At 40.6% G+C, this 17,734-nt stretch overlaps 1 protein-coding gene across 1 annotated transcript; it reads right to left on the bottom strand.

Moving 5' to 3' along the window:
- Window positions 1-6,552: 6,552 nt before the first annotated feature.
- LOC139452685 (oxaloacetate tautomerase fahd2, mitochondrial-like) lies at window positions 6,553-17,733 on the bottom strand. Its single transcript, XM_071234233.1, has 7 exons — window positions 17,486-17,733; window positions 16,014-16,230; window positions 14,118-14,177; window positions 12,266-12,428; window positions 10,240-10,348; window positions 7,989-8,076; window positions 6,553-6,795 (listed from the first exon to the last, which is right to left on the bottom strand). The coding sequence occupies exons 1-7, from the start codon at window positions 17,731-17,733 to the stop codon at window positions 6,733-6,735; spliced, it is 948 nt and encodes a 315-aa protein (XP_071090334.1). The 3' UTR covers window positions 6,553-6,732.
- Window position 17,734: the final 1 nt, after the last annotated feature.

The following is a 17,734-nucleotide window of genomic DNA, read 5'->3' as shown; positions in this document are numbered from 1 at the left end:
GTGCACTTTGGAAATGTATTGAATTAGGTATTTGGGATAAATGAAGTTTTACAGAAACCTGTTGAAGTGGCTTGCACTACAACAAGTAATATGTGTAGATGACATCATAATAATTTCTAAAACGTTTTCAGAACATTTCAATCACCCCAAGACAGTATTCCAAAAGATCAAAGAAGCAGGACTTACCTTAAAACCAAGCAAATGTAAAAACAATTTCAAAGAGCATCACACGACTCTTGCTCAGAAGCTGTTTGATCAAGCTTACAACATTCAAGGCCAGTAAAGCTTTCAAAAAGTGTTATCGTACCCATGTGAAGAACATTTCCAAATTTGACGCATGTTACAAAAATGACATCCGATGCAATTCCCTATTTTGACTTGTACCATATGTTCCCATGTTTTTTCAGGTAAACACTTGACTTGACTTTGCATGTGTTGATTATCGATAAATAAGGGTTACAGGCATACTCTCACGGTCATGTCTCTCAGTCAATGATTATGGCTTTGCTCACGAAATACTGCATTGATGAGGATGGCCATATTGTGGTCGACAATTTTTATTGAGGCTGAGATAAAAAAAATATTCACACAGATGGAGGCTAAGGATTTTTATTTACACAAAATTATGAGATGTGTTGTTTTTTTCAAAAGAACCCGCCCCCTTGATAGACATCATGATCATTGATCCTCGCAATTGGATTACGATGACATACATCAACCAAGTCAGCGAGCCTGACCACCCGATCCCGTTAGTCGCCTTTTACGGCAAGCATCGGTTGCTGAAGATCTATTCTACCCCGGATCTTCACGGGTCTGTGTACACTATGAACAGTATTGGACCAAGCAATGCACCCTGGGGAACAAAACTGCCTTCTCTTATCTGTGATCTGTACAGTCTGATGGTTTGACCAAAGACATGTATATACGTATTTGGTTTGACGTAAACCAAGATACAGCAACTCTGATGATTCCAAACCGTGAAGATCCGGGGTAGAATAGGTCTTCAGCAACCCATGCTTGACCGTAGCAGGCGACTATGCTTGTCGAAAGAGGCGATTAACGGGGTCGGGTGGTCAGGCTCGCTGACTTGGTTGATACATGTCATCGATCCCAATTGCGTGTGATGTCAATCACTGGATTGTCTGGTCCATACTCGATTATTTACAGACTGCCGTCATGTAGCTGGAATATTGCTGAGGCGGCGTTAAACAACAAACAAACCGATGATTCCAAATGGATGTTCCAGTTGATATCAAAGTTTTTCATGGGCAGTGGTGTCAAATGCTGATTTACAAAGATTTACAATACAAGAAGACCAACTTGTCTATTGTCAGCAGAACATTGCATGTCATTCATTATCCGCAGCACGACGATCTCAGTGCTGTGAGCAGCTCAGGATGCTGATAACTCCAGTTTCACTGCCTTTTCTTCCCTCATTCATTCTCACTATCTCACTAACAAGCAATTAATATTGGTCAAGGCGACGCAATTGGCTGTGCAGAGTTGCGTCCCTTGGGCATGCCAGAAACCAATGATCGTGGGTTCGAATACCAGTTGGCCCCGATTATGTTTCTAGGTTTGTCAGTACCATACCCGTGCTCGTGGGTTTCACCAGTGGTAAACATCGGGCTTTCTCGACGTGATATAACTGGAAAGGTTCAAAGCAGCCTTAACCCCCAACTCACACACAAGTATTAATTATACACATATCGAGTCCCATCAAGATTGGGAGGGGGATGACGTCTTTTCATCACAAGCTGTTCTTGTTCCCTATTAATTACTAGTGCGTAAGACATACAGAGATGCTCACAGCACTGAGATGGCCGTGCTGCAGATAATGAATGACATGCAATATTCAGCAGACAATGGACAAGTTGGTCTTCTTGTGTTGTCAAACTCATCACCAGCATTTGACACCACTGCCCACGGAAATCTTTAATATCAACTGGAACATCAGTTTGGCATCATCAGAGTTGCTGTATCTTGGTTTATGTCAAACCTAAGGGAAAGATGACAGATGGTGAGATTGGCCTTGCGACTGTGTCATATTTTGCAAACCCTATTTTAAATAATATTCTTTCATGACCCCCTTGAACAGTTCCTAAATGTTCAAATGAAAATGATGAGGAATGTCAACTGGGAATGTCAAAGGTTTCAGCAGGCCGGGTTCCAAGGCTTCTGACTCCTCATCAGAAATGCTCCAGGTTCACCATCTCAAAAGAGAATGAGAATGATTTTGCAGAGCAATTTTTAAACCATGGATGAGTGTTGGGTTCACCATTATCAGTCAATAGCTAAACAACAGTCAAAGCAGCGGAAACATCAAACGTCTCTTTCGAAGAGTGAGTGAGTTGGGTTTAACGCTGCTTTAACAGTATTTCAGTTATATCACGGCTTGTCAGCTTAATGTGGGAGGAAAGCCCGAAGTGATACAGGTCTCAGACGTTTAGCACTTCGGTGAAACCCACGAGCACGGGTATGGTACTGACAAACCTAGAAACATAATCGGGGCGAACCGGGATTCGAACCCACAATCATAGGTTTCTGGCGTGCCCAAAGGACGCAACTCTGCACAGCGAATCGCGGCGCCCTAAACGTCTTGGCCACCCGTGCCCCCTCTTTCGAAGAAGGCAAGTCAGAATCCTACAGTGGACTACCTCCTGAAAGGTCAGACCAGTAATAGCCAATAGTATGCTGATATGCAACTGTGTGAGAATATGAAGGTTAACTTGGTGGAAAACCCACTAAAGCTATTTTGATAAACAGCCATGCCTGCAATGCATGACTCTGGCTTTGAACTCATTGAGCATCCTCCATATTCATCCGATTTGGCACCATCAGATTTCCACCTCTTTTCAAACGTAGAGAAAAAAACCTGCCTGGCAAGCATTATACAAATGCCGGAAAGACTTTTTACCCCAACTGAAGGATGCTTTCAAGATCAGTGGGATCCAGGCACTCCAGCATTGTTGGCAGAAGCTTGTGAACCTCTGAATTAACGATTCCATCATAGTTTGGCTCTTAACATTTCAGCCACCACTAGTACTATCCTGACTTACCGGTGCAAGGTCATTGATATCGTCCAATCAGGATCTCCCGAGAACACCAAAAAGTCACCTAAACTCCTACATCTGCCATTCTTTCGGCTACCGGTACATTGCTCCGGGGTATTTTAACTCTGTGCCTTGTGACATTCACCTCTTACCAACATTGAACTCCTTCAAATCCAAGTTAAAGACCTTTCTGTTCCAAAACAATATCACTGCTAGCTTCTCTATTGTGTGTATACTACTATGTATTGCTTTGAGCAGATACCAGTACTAAGGGTCTGGAGCAGATTATATATTCACTTAGTATTATTATCATTTTTATTACTTAAGATTCTTAATCATCACTGCATCTTTCAAAGGCAAGGGTGTTAATTGACTATAAAGTCCAGCTTCTTTTATAGCCAGTTAACGCCCTTGCCTCAAGAAGTGACATCACTGTAGTGTCAGTGGTCACCAGGACTGTGTGAGTGAGTAAGTTGTCATAATCTATTAGCAATAAATGGTCTGCATATTTCCACCCTCGAGGGATAAGAAGTTCTTTCAAAATCTTCACTGTCAAATTAGGTATATGAACAGTTTTCATGTACTTTCATTCTGGGTCACTGATGCTAACTTGCTTGTTAATGAAAGCATACACTATTTCCTCATGGGGCTTGAAATCTCATGTACTGATTTCTTATGGCTCAAGAGTCGGCAAGAACAATCAAGTCCAGACTGACCCTGACTGTCTCAGTGTACAGACAACAAATCAGGTTCTTGTCTCATCATTTAATACCAGTTATGACAAACTACAAACAATCTGTATACTGTTTATATACAAAAACATCACCATCACCAGTAGTAGACTTACATCAGAACAAGCAACATTTTAATGCTGACAGATTAAAATGATTCATTTACAATCACATGCACATTTTGTTATTTTTCAATACATATTTCCAGGATCCCATACTGGCAACAGACTTGAGCAACCTCAATGTAGTGCTACAGAATAAAAGATTGAGCTGAGCCTCGACTCAATTAAATAATAATGAATATAGTTTTTTTTTAAACAGCTAAAAAGACCAGAATGTGCTGTGAGTAAGACTCACCATGAAATGCTGGTTCAGAAGTTGTTTATGACATAAAAGAGAAGAATAAGTAACACAAATACAAAAACATCAAGGCTACTATGTTTGTCGTAAAAGGCGACTAACGGGATCGGGTGGTCAGGCTCGCTGACTTGGTTGATACATGTCATCGATCCCAATTGCGTGGATTGATGTTCACGATATTAATCACTGGATTGTCCGGTCCAGACTCGATTATTTACAGACCGCCATCATATAGCTGGAATATTGCTGAGTGCGGCGTTAAACAACAAACCAACCAAGCAACCAACCAAAACATCACCATCACCAGTAGTGGACTAGCAACGTTTTAATGCCGACAGAAAAAGTAGATTCATTATCCCATGCACATTTTGTTATACATGGATATGTATTTAAACAAATATTTCCATACACATATTTGGTGAAGAAGCTATAACAGTACATCTCTAGTTCCTCCTCTTGAGATATGTTTTTAAGAACACAGCATATTTGCTTTCAGGTAATTTCCAATGCAGATATGAGACAGCATGCCCCATCCTCTAAAGTATCATTTAAACTGTTACTTGGTTAATTGCAATGTAAAAATTCACTTTTCTTATAAATGAAATACTAAGCCTTAGCTACCACTTCACTACTATAATCTATACCGTATCTTCTTGAGTATAGTGCACACCCATGTATAATGCGCAGTACACTCTAGCGGATTCAGTATTTGGGGAAAAAATTAATTCGAATACCAAGTGCAGAATAAAATTTGTCGTACCCCTTCAGCAAAGTCCGGCAAATGAACGGGTGAATTTGAGATAAAAAATCACCAGACATGTTGATTTACCGTTTAAATAGTATTTTTTGTTCCGCTAGGCATTGTTTTATATTCAGGGATTAAGATTACCTTGTGTATTTTCTCGTAAACTAAGCCAGAAACAGCAATCAGCTGTACACACGTTTTCGTGGAATCTACCGGTGATTCGATCAAGACACACCCAATGATATAACTTTACAGGATTGTCATGCAAGGATCGGCAAAAATTGTATCTGAAACTATTTTTTTTAATAAAACTATAAACTATAATTTGTGAATAGCAGTTAACATGTAATCTGTATAGTCATGACATATACCATCACTAAACCTCATGCAAGCCTCCTGATAATGTTTTGATTTATGAAACTATGATTTATGAAGACTAGAAATTAAAGAGACAGCAGAATGCTTACGAGGTATATGTGAAAATGCATATCATTTTTTCTTTGAATGCGACTTGTTCCATGAAGAAAGAGACATTTTACTTCGAAATATAAGCAGTATAGCCTAAGATACACCAACTGATCTCAATTTGATATTCAATGGAATTGGGTATTTATCAGAACAAAATATCGTAAAATATTTCAATTGTGTACAGAGTTATATATATGTAAATACAAAGCTAATTTTTTTCTCACTGTTTACTTTTCTTTCCTATTCTTTTCTATCCTTCTGTTCCCTTCATGTTTCGTACAAGCTGTGAATCAATCGTGTAAATATCTGGGAGAAGGTGTCCTAAGTTGGAGAACTTGTACCCAATCCTGTTCCCTTTTTGTGAATAAGATATGTTTAAATCAATGTTTTGAGCCAATGGGTATTCAATATGTTTTTACTCCCTTGGTCCGGTCTATTTGGGTATTTTTATGCTAATGAGTAGACCTATTTTCAATAATTCTGATCAAAATTCTGTTTCAGGAGACTTCCAATTTTAAATTTCTAACAATGATATACATATCTTATTAACAATATGCGAGTTCAGGTGCGATTCCTGAATTAGATCAGTAAAAAAATATCTGGGCCCTATTGCACAAAACGATCTTAGGGCTAAGATGGTCGTAACTCCCATACTTTAACATCAGCTTACGATAGTCGTAGTGCTAAGATCGCTTAGTACAAGTGGGCCCAGGAAACAAGTACAGGGACATAAGTTGGAAACTATACATACAGTAATTACACAGAATGTTGTTACACTATTGGGTGTTTGAAATTTGTCATTCATTTTTGTACGCAAGCAACACATTATTAATTGTGTCATGGAGACATATTTTGCGTAAATATGTAGCTTATCTGAGGCTCTGCGCGAATCTGAATAACTTGAGTGAATCTGATTGTACACATAGACTGGTTATTTCAATACACACAACAACCCTGTACTTCCACCAACATCTTCCCGAGGCAAGCAACTTTAAAAGTAGAGTTTCCACCCTTGCCAAACTAGGCTGGTATTATGGAGTTTCTTTTGGCTGGACTAACGAGTCTATGCATAGTCCAATCAAAATCGGGAAAGAAATCAACATCCGGTTAGAAAGCTGTCATGCAGATTTCGGTTGATTGCATGATTTGCAAGGCATATGCACCACCAACTCGGCATCAACAGACAGTTTCCAAATGTTTTCATGTTTTAAATCAAGGTGTTCACTGGTGGTGCTACAATTGAGCCCAGAAATTCCAGCCTTGTTCGGCAAGGATGGAAACTTGACTTTTATAATCAGTTAATTCCCTTGCCTCAGGAAGATGTGCCACCAACACACATATTGCGGTTCCTTCAAGTGGTGAATAATGTTCAGTATCACACAACTTTGTTGATGGTTTTGCCAATATCTTCAATTCCACATTCAACAATGTCTCCTCGCTGAAATAGACAAGTTATATCAAGGTTAATACACAAACGTTATGAAAGTAAAATCTGTACCGTAAATTGCAGGATGGTATTAGGCAAGCTTAAGCTCATAATGATTAATACAGATTTTATCTATTTTATTTTACTTATTTCAAAATATTTACTTGCAGTCATTCTAGATGCTACAAACTCAAAGGGCAAGCACAGACACATTTTTAGGAAAGGGGAGGGCGTACAACTTTTTGAAAGTGGAAGGATGCACTTCAAATACCAAAAAGTCGGCACGTAATTCAGGAAACAATTGCACTTTTAAGCCAAAAAATTGTCACCTAGTTGTAATTATTGTTAAGAACATCTCACTAGATGATTTACTTATGTTTTCTTGTGATATCATGATAATTAACTTTCAAAAAGGACGGGTGGGGGTGGGAGGGTAGGTGTGTGAACTTGTCTTTGGATACACATATGAAGGGGGAACTCCAAGTGGCTGTTCATAGGTTCAGATGTACTGGTTACTTTAGGGAGGGAGTGGTATACTACAGGATTTCGACAGCTTATAAGTATGCTTCTGCCATCTTTCCACCCTTGCCGAACTAGAATTTCACAGTTATATTTTGGCTGGACTAACGAGTCTATGTATAGTCCAATCAAAATCGCATACCAAAAATCAACATCCTGTTCGTGAAAATATTTTCGTCGACAGATATTTTACAAATTGTTTCGCTTTTTTAATCAGTGTTAAAAAGTGTCATGCTACAATCCACATGCACTGGGTGTCTGAGACAGGGAAATCAAAACTTTTCTTTGATTGACTTGATCAGATCATATTGACTAGGGGCTGCGTTTTTGCTTGAAACAAATGCAGGTGATATCAGAGGTGGAATCTGATTGTACAATAGGAGGGACATAACTCGTAATAGCCACTGGTGGCGCTACGTTTGATCCATGAAAAGACATATTTTGATATTTGATCCATGAAATTCCAACCTAGTTTGGCTAGGGTAGAAACGGAAGTTTTAGATGGCCTCCTCCAGTTAGTCAGCTGTGAAATGCCCGTTTTAAATTATAATTTCCACTTTTCTACACACATCAGATCACAGATATACATCTGGACCTTCTGGAAAGGTTCGAAAATGGCACTGAGTGATGAGGTTATTTTTAACTTTAAATACTATCTGTATCTGACCCTATCTGACATACGCTACCTTAAGGAACTCCGGAGGTTTCCTGAACACTCCCACACCAGGGGGAGTTCCTGTGAGGATGATGTCACCGGGTCTCAAGGTGATGAACCTGGTGGTGGAAACATGTTAAGGGCGGTAACTCAAAAACTCATGTAAGGACTGAAGTGAGTGAACTTTTCACACTAGACAACTCACAACATATATACTACTCAAAAGAAGTTAAATAACATCCAGACAGATTAAGTACAGTAATATGAAAGAGTCGGGTGTTATTTAACTTCTTTGGAGTAGTATATATTTCAATTTTAAAATACATCTCTTGTGAGGGAAATAGTTATTACACATGCCAAAGGGAGATAACTCATGAACTTATGTAAGGATTGGATTGAGTGAATTTTTACACTACACAATTCACTGCAGATATATTTCACAGTTTAAAAGCACAAAGTTCTGCATTTCTTGTGACGGAAATAGTCAAACATGTTAAAAGGAGATAACTAGTGTATGGATTGAAGTAAAGATTGACAGCTAACCATAGTTATAACACAGATAAATCACACATAATTACAACAATGTTAAGGTATTTAGCTCTGCTACCTCTATATGAGACCCGTGAAGATTCCTGGGTAGAATAGGTCTTCAGCAACCCATGCTTGCCTTAAAAGGCGACTATGCTTGTCGTAAAAGGCGACTAACGGGATCGGGCGGTCAGTCTCGCTGACTTGGTTGATACATGTCATCGATCCCATTTGCATGGATCGATACTCATGATATCAATCGCTGGATTGTCTGGTCCAGACTCGATTATTTACAGACGCCGTCATATAGCTGGAATATTGCTGAGTGCAGCGTTAAACAACAAACCAACCAACCAACCTCTATATGACAACTTTATACACCAGCCAATCACATGTGCATGCATCACATGCAAGACCTGTCATATATACAGACATGGTCGCCCAATAACCACTCTATCTACTTTTTGTATGCTTGGTAACGTTTGAGAAGTTATTAAAAAAATAAACGTAAAAGTTGTTTGATGTTTGAATATCAGACAGTAAAACATTTGATTATATTTTCTGAGTGATCACATACATTTAAGTGAGTGAGTATGGTTTTACGCTGCTTTTAGCAAAATTCCAGCAATATCACGGCGGGGGACTCCAGAAATGGGCTTCACACATTGTACCCATGTCGGGAATAGAACCCGGGTCTTCGGCGTGACGAGCAAACACTTTAACCACTAGGCCACCCGACCACCCCACATACATTTAAGGCATAAAGGGTTGTCACTAGTCTGTAGAGGTGAGTGAGTGAGTTCACACATTATACACATTTGGGGAAGCGAACATGGGTCTTTAGCGTGATCAGCTTTAACTACTCGACTACCCCCCGCCCTCTAGTCTATAGAAAGGGTCAAGTAAAATTGTTAAATTTAGCGAACATATTTAAAGTATCTTAGTATGCATAATTTGGACTCTTGTGAAGAAATGACCTATGATCATGGGTTGAATCCCGATTTGCCCCAGTTATGTTCATAGTTTGTCAGCACCATACCCATGCTCTTGGGTTTCACTGAAGTGGTAAATGTCTAAGACCTGCATCACTTTGGGCTTTCCTCCTACATCAAGCTAACATGCCGTGATATTACTGTTCAAAGCAGGTTAAACCAAACTCACAAACATCTCACCAACAGGCTCAACTTTATTTGCACTTATTTTCACACTATTCCAGCCATGTCCATCTTCCCGAGGCAAGAGAGTTAACTGACTTTAAAAGTCCAGTTTCCACCCTTGCCGAACTAGGCTGGAATTACGGGGCTCGATCGTAGCCTCTCCTATTTACCAATCAGATTCCACCTCTCGCATCACTTGCGTTTGTTTCACACAAAATGGTGGCGCCAAGTCAGGACGATCTGAGCGATAATGAAGATCTATAATGTGATAAAACAGGTCTTACATCGCGAAATGCATCAAATCACTTGAGCACCTTGATTAAAAACATGAAAAGATTTGGAAAATATCTGCTGACATCAAGTTGGCGGTGCACATGCTTTGCAAATCCTGCAATCGACCGAAATCTGCACGACAGTTTACGAACCGGATTTCGTGCCCGATTTTGATTGGACTATGCATAGACTCGTTAGTCCAGCCAAAATGTAACTCCATAATACCAGCCTAGTTCGGCAAGGGTGGAAACTGGACTTTTATTGTCAGTTAACTCTCTTGCCTCGGGGAGATGGCCAGGTCAAGAGTAAACTGAAAGTGCTCACCTTGACAGGAACACCAGCAACTCCTCCGTCTTGTGCACGAGGTTGCTAGTGGAGCTGTCCTGCTTGGTCACCCCATTCACCTTACACCACAGTCGCAGCTTGTGGGGATCTGGAAACATCAGCCGTGTGTGTCACATGCAAAACTTATACACTGAACAGAAAACTTAGGGATCATGAATATGTTTGTTCGTTTGTTGTTTAACCCTCACTCAGCAATATTCCAGCTATATGACGTCAGTCTGTAAATAATCAAGTCCGGACCAAACAATCCAGTGATTGACATCATGAGCATCGATCTTCGCAATTGGAATACGATGACAGGCATCTAGCAAGTCAGCCAAGCCTATTCTACCCTGGATCTCCATGGGTCATGAATATGTGACCAAGTGGGGAGGTAATTCTCCTCTCATATCACATAATAATGACACAAGAGTATATCCAGTTCATTGTGTATTTAGTAACATTCAGTTTAGTGAGGCACATGGAGCACTGTCTCAGTCTAGCTCCTTTCCCTCTCGGACTCACACACACTCCGTATTTCTTTCCTTCTCACACTCTCTCTCTTCCTCTTATCAGTTATCTGTACCTCGAGATCTGGACCAATGCCGGAGCAGTACTTGTCCTTAGCCCCTTAAGCCATCTTCCCGAGGCAAGGGAGTTAACTGACTATAAATGTCCAGTTTCCATCCTGTCAGTTAACTCCCTTGCCTCAGGAAGATGATGTTAAGCTAACTTCAGATAACAAGTATATATTGCTTTACCCCTTAACACTCGCCTTGTATTTGTCATGTGACTGACCTCTGGTCCAATGGAAAAGCTTTTTATCATGTAAACATCACATTCAAAAATTATTTACAAACATGGGGCTTCTACTTCTTCATCGCTATGGTGAGGTGAGGTGAAATTGGGTCCAAGATTATTGTACTTATATAGCAACTTGCACGCATGTGTGTGTGTGCTTGTACTGGTCCAGACTGATGCCGATTTATAGCGCTAGCCCACAGAGATACCATGCCGCAGTTTAACATGAATACCCAAATCAGACACAGTATACTGACTCCTAGCCGACCAGTCCTTGTTTTAGCCCCTCAATGGCGAGCGCCAGACAGGATAACAACAAGTACCATCTTTAAACGTCTTTTGGTATGTCATGTCCGGGGATCGAACCCGGAACCTTCCTTTCTCCGGGCGGACGCTCTACCACTAGACCACGGAGGCGGTCCATCTCTATGGAGACATTCATTAGGCATGATACTTATCAGTTTATTTACCACTAGATATTAACTTCAAGATTTGTTTTGCAAATCTGAATTATCTGCTCATGCAAACATATATCAGTACATTGTTTCTATACAAACAGCGTTCGAAATACCTGCCTGCCCGACCGTCCGAGACGGGTTGATTTCAACTCGGGCTGCCAGATTTTCAAATCCCCCTGCCCGACGGTCGGGTAATATTTCATAGGTGAAAATATTCTAAATATTTCCCGATGATAAGCATTAATTCACATGTAAAGATGAATGATAAAATGTAACCAAAAAGAAACCCTGTTAGCTTTTATACAACCTAACATATAGCGATGCGCTTATGCTATAAGCAATCAGTTTTCATGTTTTTAATTAAATTATCCCGAGAAACATATGATTATAGTGGGCAGGCAGGTTTTGGTCAGGGCTGGCAAGTATTTCAGCTAGCCAGTCCTGTGGTCTGGCTGAAATTTTTGGGAGTTTCATACCCTGATACAAACAGGTAGGATCGTTGACCTCAGCAGCGTTGTATCAAAGGCTGACTCACACAGTCTCAGTCTGTCTCACAGGCCCTGAACCATATTATTTTCCCTTCCGCCCAGCCCCTTTGTGTAATGCAAAATCCCTAAATGACACAAGTTTACAATTTCCTTAGGTTCAGGATCTGAAACTCCCATTTCACTAGGGCTCCTTTTCAATCTATAGTGAGTTTTTTGTTTCTATCAAAATTATACATTTTAATAGTCTAAGCGTTTGCCTAACACAGTCTGTATGCCAACCTTTGATATCTTCCTTCATGACGACAGCCGGGCCGAGAGGACAGAAGCAGTCCATTGTTTTACCCAGAAGCCACTGGCCGCCATTCTTCTTCATCTGCCAGTCTCGGGCACTGACGTCATGTGCCACCGTGAAGCCAAAGACGTGGCTCATGGCGTCCTCCCTCTGGTGGGGAATATAACAACCGTATAGAAATATATAGCTTTGTCAAAATGGTAGTCGTGACAACTCACCACATATTTTTGTGGGGGTCATTTCCTAAATTTGGGAGTCATGATTTTCTTTACAATTTACACAGTTAGATATTCCATTCAATAAGTTGTCTGATACTGATGTTTTCTATTAAAGAAACTACCATCTGCAGATTATACAGGTCTCATGAAAAGGGATCGAGACCCTGTTGTTGGTTGACTGGCCCAGCCATGCTTGTTTGCTTTCAAATAGACTTTGACTGCAGTAAGCACAAAACAGAAATACTGTATTCGACATAATAACCGCCCAGGGCGCTCTCAAAATTAGAAATAAAATTATTACTTTGGTGGAAAAAACAGAGTTGAAAGATAAATTTCGTGGTTTATGCTGACAGTCTGAACTGTTTATATACGACAGATACATTTTTCCAGAATTTAATTGCCCATATTTAAGGTGCATATAACACACAAGTGCGTATTATGTGCGAATAAATAAGTTTTGTGTACATTGATAAGTCGGAAGGGGTGCTAATGGGGATGGTTCACTAACCAATATATAAGCAAATATCGCCATCGGCGCTTATTAGAGCGAGGCGCTTATTACGTCAAATACGGTACTCGTCACTGATTGGCTGGTGTGTAGTCTGCCAGTTACCCATCACAATAGCAATCTATCAACTGATGGTTGAAATTCTATGTGCATATGAATACATCAACTTATTGATAGCCTACATATAACAATAGTAGCTGATAACCCATAAGAATTGAATATGTTTTATATTCCTAAATGCGGCTTAAAATCAGTACTCCTTCACATGAAATAGTGATGCACTGTGTTCAAAAAACACACTTAATTAAGAATTTAATCAAGAGTTAGGCCACACTTAAAGTTGCTTTACAGATCCAACAACTGAACAACAAATAAAATTCTAAATTTCTTTTCTTATCCCACCAAAAGCTGATAGAATAGTGCACACCAAAAATAATTCTAAACAATAACCCACATTTTTGCATCAATGTTTAATAAACAAATAATTTCTTTGTGTAGAATTATGCGAGCCTACTTGTGAATGAGAAAAATAAAAACATACATCTGAATTGCATTAAAATATACATATTATTTTCACCTACTGACAGACATTTTCTTGTAAAGAGGTTTAAAAAGTGTGTGTAAAAAGGACTCATATTTCTGCAAGCATATATATTTCATCCCGAGTCCAAATCCCAAGAAGGTACCGTATTCGACGTAATAAGCACCCAGGGCGCTCTCGAAATTAGAAATAGGGGGCTCTTATTAGAATATTATTTTGGTAAAAAAAACAGAGTTAAAGGTTAATTTCGTGGTTTATGCTGACAGCCTGAGGTGTTTATGTACGACAGATATATTTTTCTAGAATTTAATTGCCCATAATTAAGGCACATATAACACACGAGTGCATATTCACGCGAATAAATAAGTCTTGAGTACAATGATCAATCGGAAGGGGTGCTAATTGGGATTGTTCACTAGCCAATATATTAGCAAATGTCGCCGTGGGCGCTTATTAGAGCGGGGCTCTTATTACGTCGAATACGGTAATCATGTATTTCTGTAACAAAATGAACATGCATTACTGTGCCAAGTGAACTGGTGTTGACAGTAACTGATTCACATATGTGCTACCTTGATGTGTCTTCCTGTCTTCCCAATGACAACTGTCATCTCCACCTCCCAGTCAAGTTGCTGCAACAGAAGATGGCAGTGAGTGGTGTTGTATATTTTGGGCTGATCTACCATTTACTGACGACAGCGTCATCCACATACATTGATGACGGCACACATGACATAGTTCACGCACAGTAGGCGTGACACTGCTGTGATGTAAACAATACCATGTGCTTCTACATCACTCAATAACATGCATATGTAGCAGGGCGTGGAGTCATCCCACAGATGACATCCTTACCTTGTCAGCTTACTGACGGGGTTAACCTCTTTGGTCATGTGGACAAGGCGTCCGACCTCGGATCAGAAGGTCAATGGTTCGAATCCCATCACGAGACTCGGAAATTTTGTGGCCGCTACATGGGCGTCCAACATGGGGCTGAGCACGTTCATATTAAATTTGAGCAAAATAAGCCTCAGTACCCTACTATGCGGCCTGGGACGTGCCTTCTGTTGACGGGGGAGTATGTAGGAGGGCGTGGAGTCATCCCACAGATGACATCCTTACCTTGTCAGCTTGCTGACGGGGTTAACCTCTGTGGTCATGTGGACAAGGCGTCCGACCTCGGATCAGAAGGTCCGTGGTTCCAATCCCATCACGGGACTCGGAAATTTTATGGCCTCTACACATACATATGATATTTCGGGCAGGAGCAAGTGACGTAATGGTGGTTCTATCATTTACTGAGGATGGCAAGAATGGGAATGAAGCATGTTCCTAGCGCATATACAATCCTTACATTTACAATAAAAAATCTGTTTGCCTTCAGCAGAAAGAGGTATGAAAAACTCGCCTTATAGACAGCAATATATGGTAAACAATACCAGGTTTTTCTACAGCACTCAAAAGTGCCGGAGCCAAACCTGTAACCTTTTTGCAGTAACTTTCCTTACGATCACCTACATTTAGCATGTATTGTTGAGGACATTTTAGAGTCCTTTAGAGTACTGAAGATCTCCCAAAGGGCCTACTTGTGTTACATCACAGTACTGTAGATCAACCGAAGGGGCTACCTGACTTTCATCACAGTACTGTAGATCACCCAAAGGGCCTACCTGACTTTCATCACAGTACTGTAGATCACCCAAAGGGCCTACCTGACTTTCATCACAGTACTGTAGATCACCCAAAGGGCCTGCCTGACTTTCATCACAGTACTGTAGATCACCCAAAGGGCCTGCCTGACTTTCATCACAGTACTGTAGATCACCCAAAGGGCCTGCCTGACTTTCATCACAGTACTGTAGATCACCCAAAGGGCCTGCCTGACTTTCATCACAGTACTGTAGATCACCCAAAGGGCCTGCCTGACTTTCATCACAGTACTGTAGATCACCCAAAGGGCCTACCTGACTTTCATCACAGTACTGTAGATCACCCAAAGGGCCTGCCTGACTTTCATCACAGTACTGTAGATCACCCAAAGGGCCTGCCTGACTTTCATCACAGTACTGTAGATCACCCAAAGGGCCTGCCTGACTTTCATCACAGTACTGTAGATCACCCAAAGGGCCTGCCTGACTTTCATCACAGTACTGTAGATCAACCGAAGGGCCTACCTGACTTTCATCACAGTACTGTAGATCAACCGAAGGGTCTGCCTGACTTTCATCACAGTACTGTAGATCACCCAAAGGGCCTGCCTGACTTTCATCACAGTACTGTAGATCACCCAAAGGGCCTGCCTGACTTTCATCACAGTACTGTAGATCACCCAAAGGGCCTACTTGTGTTACATCACAGTACTGTAGATCACCCAAAGGGCCTACTTGTGTTACATCACAGTACTGTAGATCACCCAAAGGGCCTACTTGTGTTACATCACAGTACTGTAGATCAACCGAAGGGCCTACCTGAGTTTCATCACAGTACTGTAGATCATCATAGGGGCCAACAATGGCACTGGCAAACTTGCTGAATATGACTGGTTCCACCGGTACAGGGGCGTTCTGCTCCTCGCAGTGGTCAGTGTAGTTCATGCCGATGCAGATGACCTTCTCTGGGGCTGTAATGGGGGCCAGCAACCGGACATCATCCCGCTTGATGACATGGTGTCCACTCTCGACAGCGCTGGAATGAAACAGGCTTTGTGTCAATCCATGAAGTTCAAATGTCTTTGTGTCCAAATTAGTAAAATGGTTCAATTTTAATTTTTAATTTAAAATGAGCTAAATTGCAAATTATACAACAATCACTATGCCCTTGTTGTCATCCATGTTTCATGGTATAACCCCACACCTCTGTATTTTTTGTCATTCACCTGATGCTCATTTCATGATTTTATTACCATGGTTACAGGTATAATTAGGAGATAAACATACTGTGTTTTCAATGTAGACCTAGGTTACCTGTAGATTTAACCCCGCTAAATTGAATTTGGAACCGAACGCGCAGCGTGAGGTTTCAAATGTTAAATTTAGCGCGGTTAAATCTACAGGTAACCTAGCTCTACATTGAAAACACAGTATGTTTATCTCCATTCTACCATGCCTAAATAAAACGCGAACTCTTTGGTGTTAGCAAAAATACTGAGTGAAGCGGCATGGGTTGAGTTCAGTGTTTTGAGTGGGTTAACGATCTGAATGACGGAATCACCGAACAAAATATGGTGATGTATATACTCAAGCAGTTTGTTTACACCATAATACTTCACTCGAACATATGACAGGCATTGAAAGCATATATAACCACAGCATGAGGTGGGCATCCCTAAAGAAAACAAAGCAAGCTTTGCAAGGCTTTCGCTCCACATCGCACGTCACAATTATGACGTCATATCGCTCATTGTGACGCAAAAGATATGACATCACTGTCGTACATAGAAAAGCGCCAAAATTCCAAGCTGTGTGTTGTCTCCAAAATGTAAATACATTCCCTTTGTTGATTTCTGTCGTGTTTTTCTGCACGAAATGTATTGCCACACATCCTTTGAATATTGTAGTAACCGCATCTGTGCATTTTGTAATCTGTAATTTTAGATATAATTATTTAAATATGCCTACCGACAATGACTGAAAATAGTACAATTCTATGAATATTAGCTTCCGCGGTGATGCGGCCGTCAAACCAGCTGTTTCAATCAGAGGAGGTTTATTGTGATTTAATAGCCTCTGATTGACCAATCAGAATCGAGTAAATTCCAAATTCATGGTAGAATTAGGGGTAGCATCCTTCACATCACCCGAAAAAACTACTATCTTTGCCTTAGAGACTTGTGCAAGTCTAGATATGACTGAAAATCGGTAGAATGTCAATCGATGCGGAAAGATCAAATGAAACGCTCATAAAATATTCGCATTTCAAATGACGACATTTTCATCCCTACCTCTTGGCCCTCAACAACTGAGCCTGTCCTCCAGCAATGAAGCTTCTTAGATTGTCTGGAATTTCTTTGTCGGCACCATTTAAATCGACAATGTCACCTCCATCTGAAAGCTCCACTCCAACCTTCTGTGCACCATTCACTTCAAACTGTACAAATCGCATCCTCTTCCTTGTTTCTGTCGTAATATTGCGGACAAAACGATGACAAACCGATGAAAGCCGGTCGAAGTACACACGGGCACTCCACATA

The sequence above is a fragment of the Haliotis cracherodii genome, unplaced genomic scaffold, assembly GCF_022045235.1.
Source record: "Haliotis cracherodii isolate W230 unplaced genomic scaffold, xgHalCrac1.p SCAF_9, whole genome shotgun sequence".
NCBI lineage: Eukaryota > Metazoa > Mollusca > Gastropoda > Lepetellida > Haliotidae > Haliotis > Haliotis cracherodii.
The sequence above is the reverse complement of the archived record's forward strand: the minus strand, read 5'-3'. Positions and strand labels throughout refer to the sequence as shown.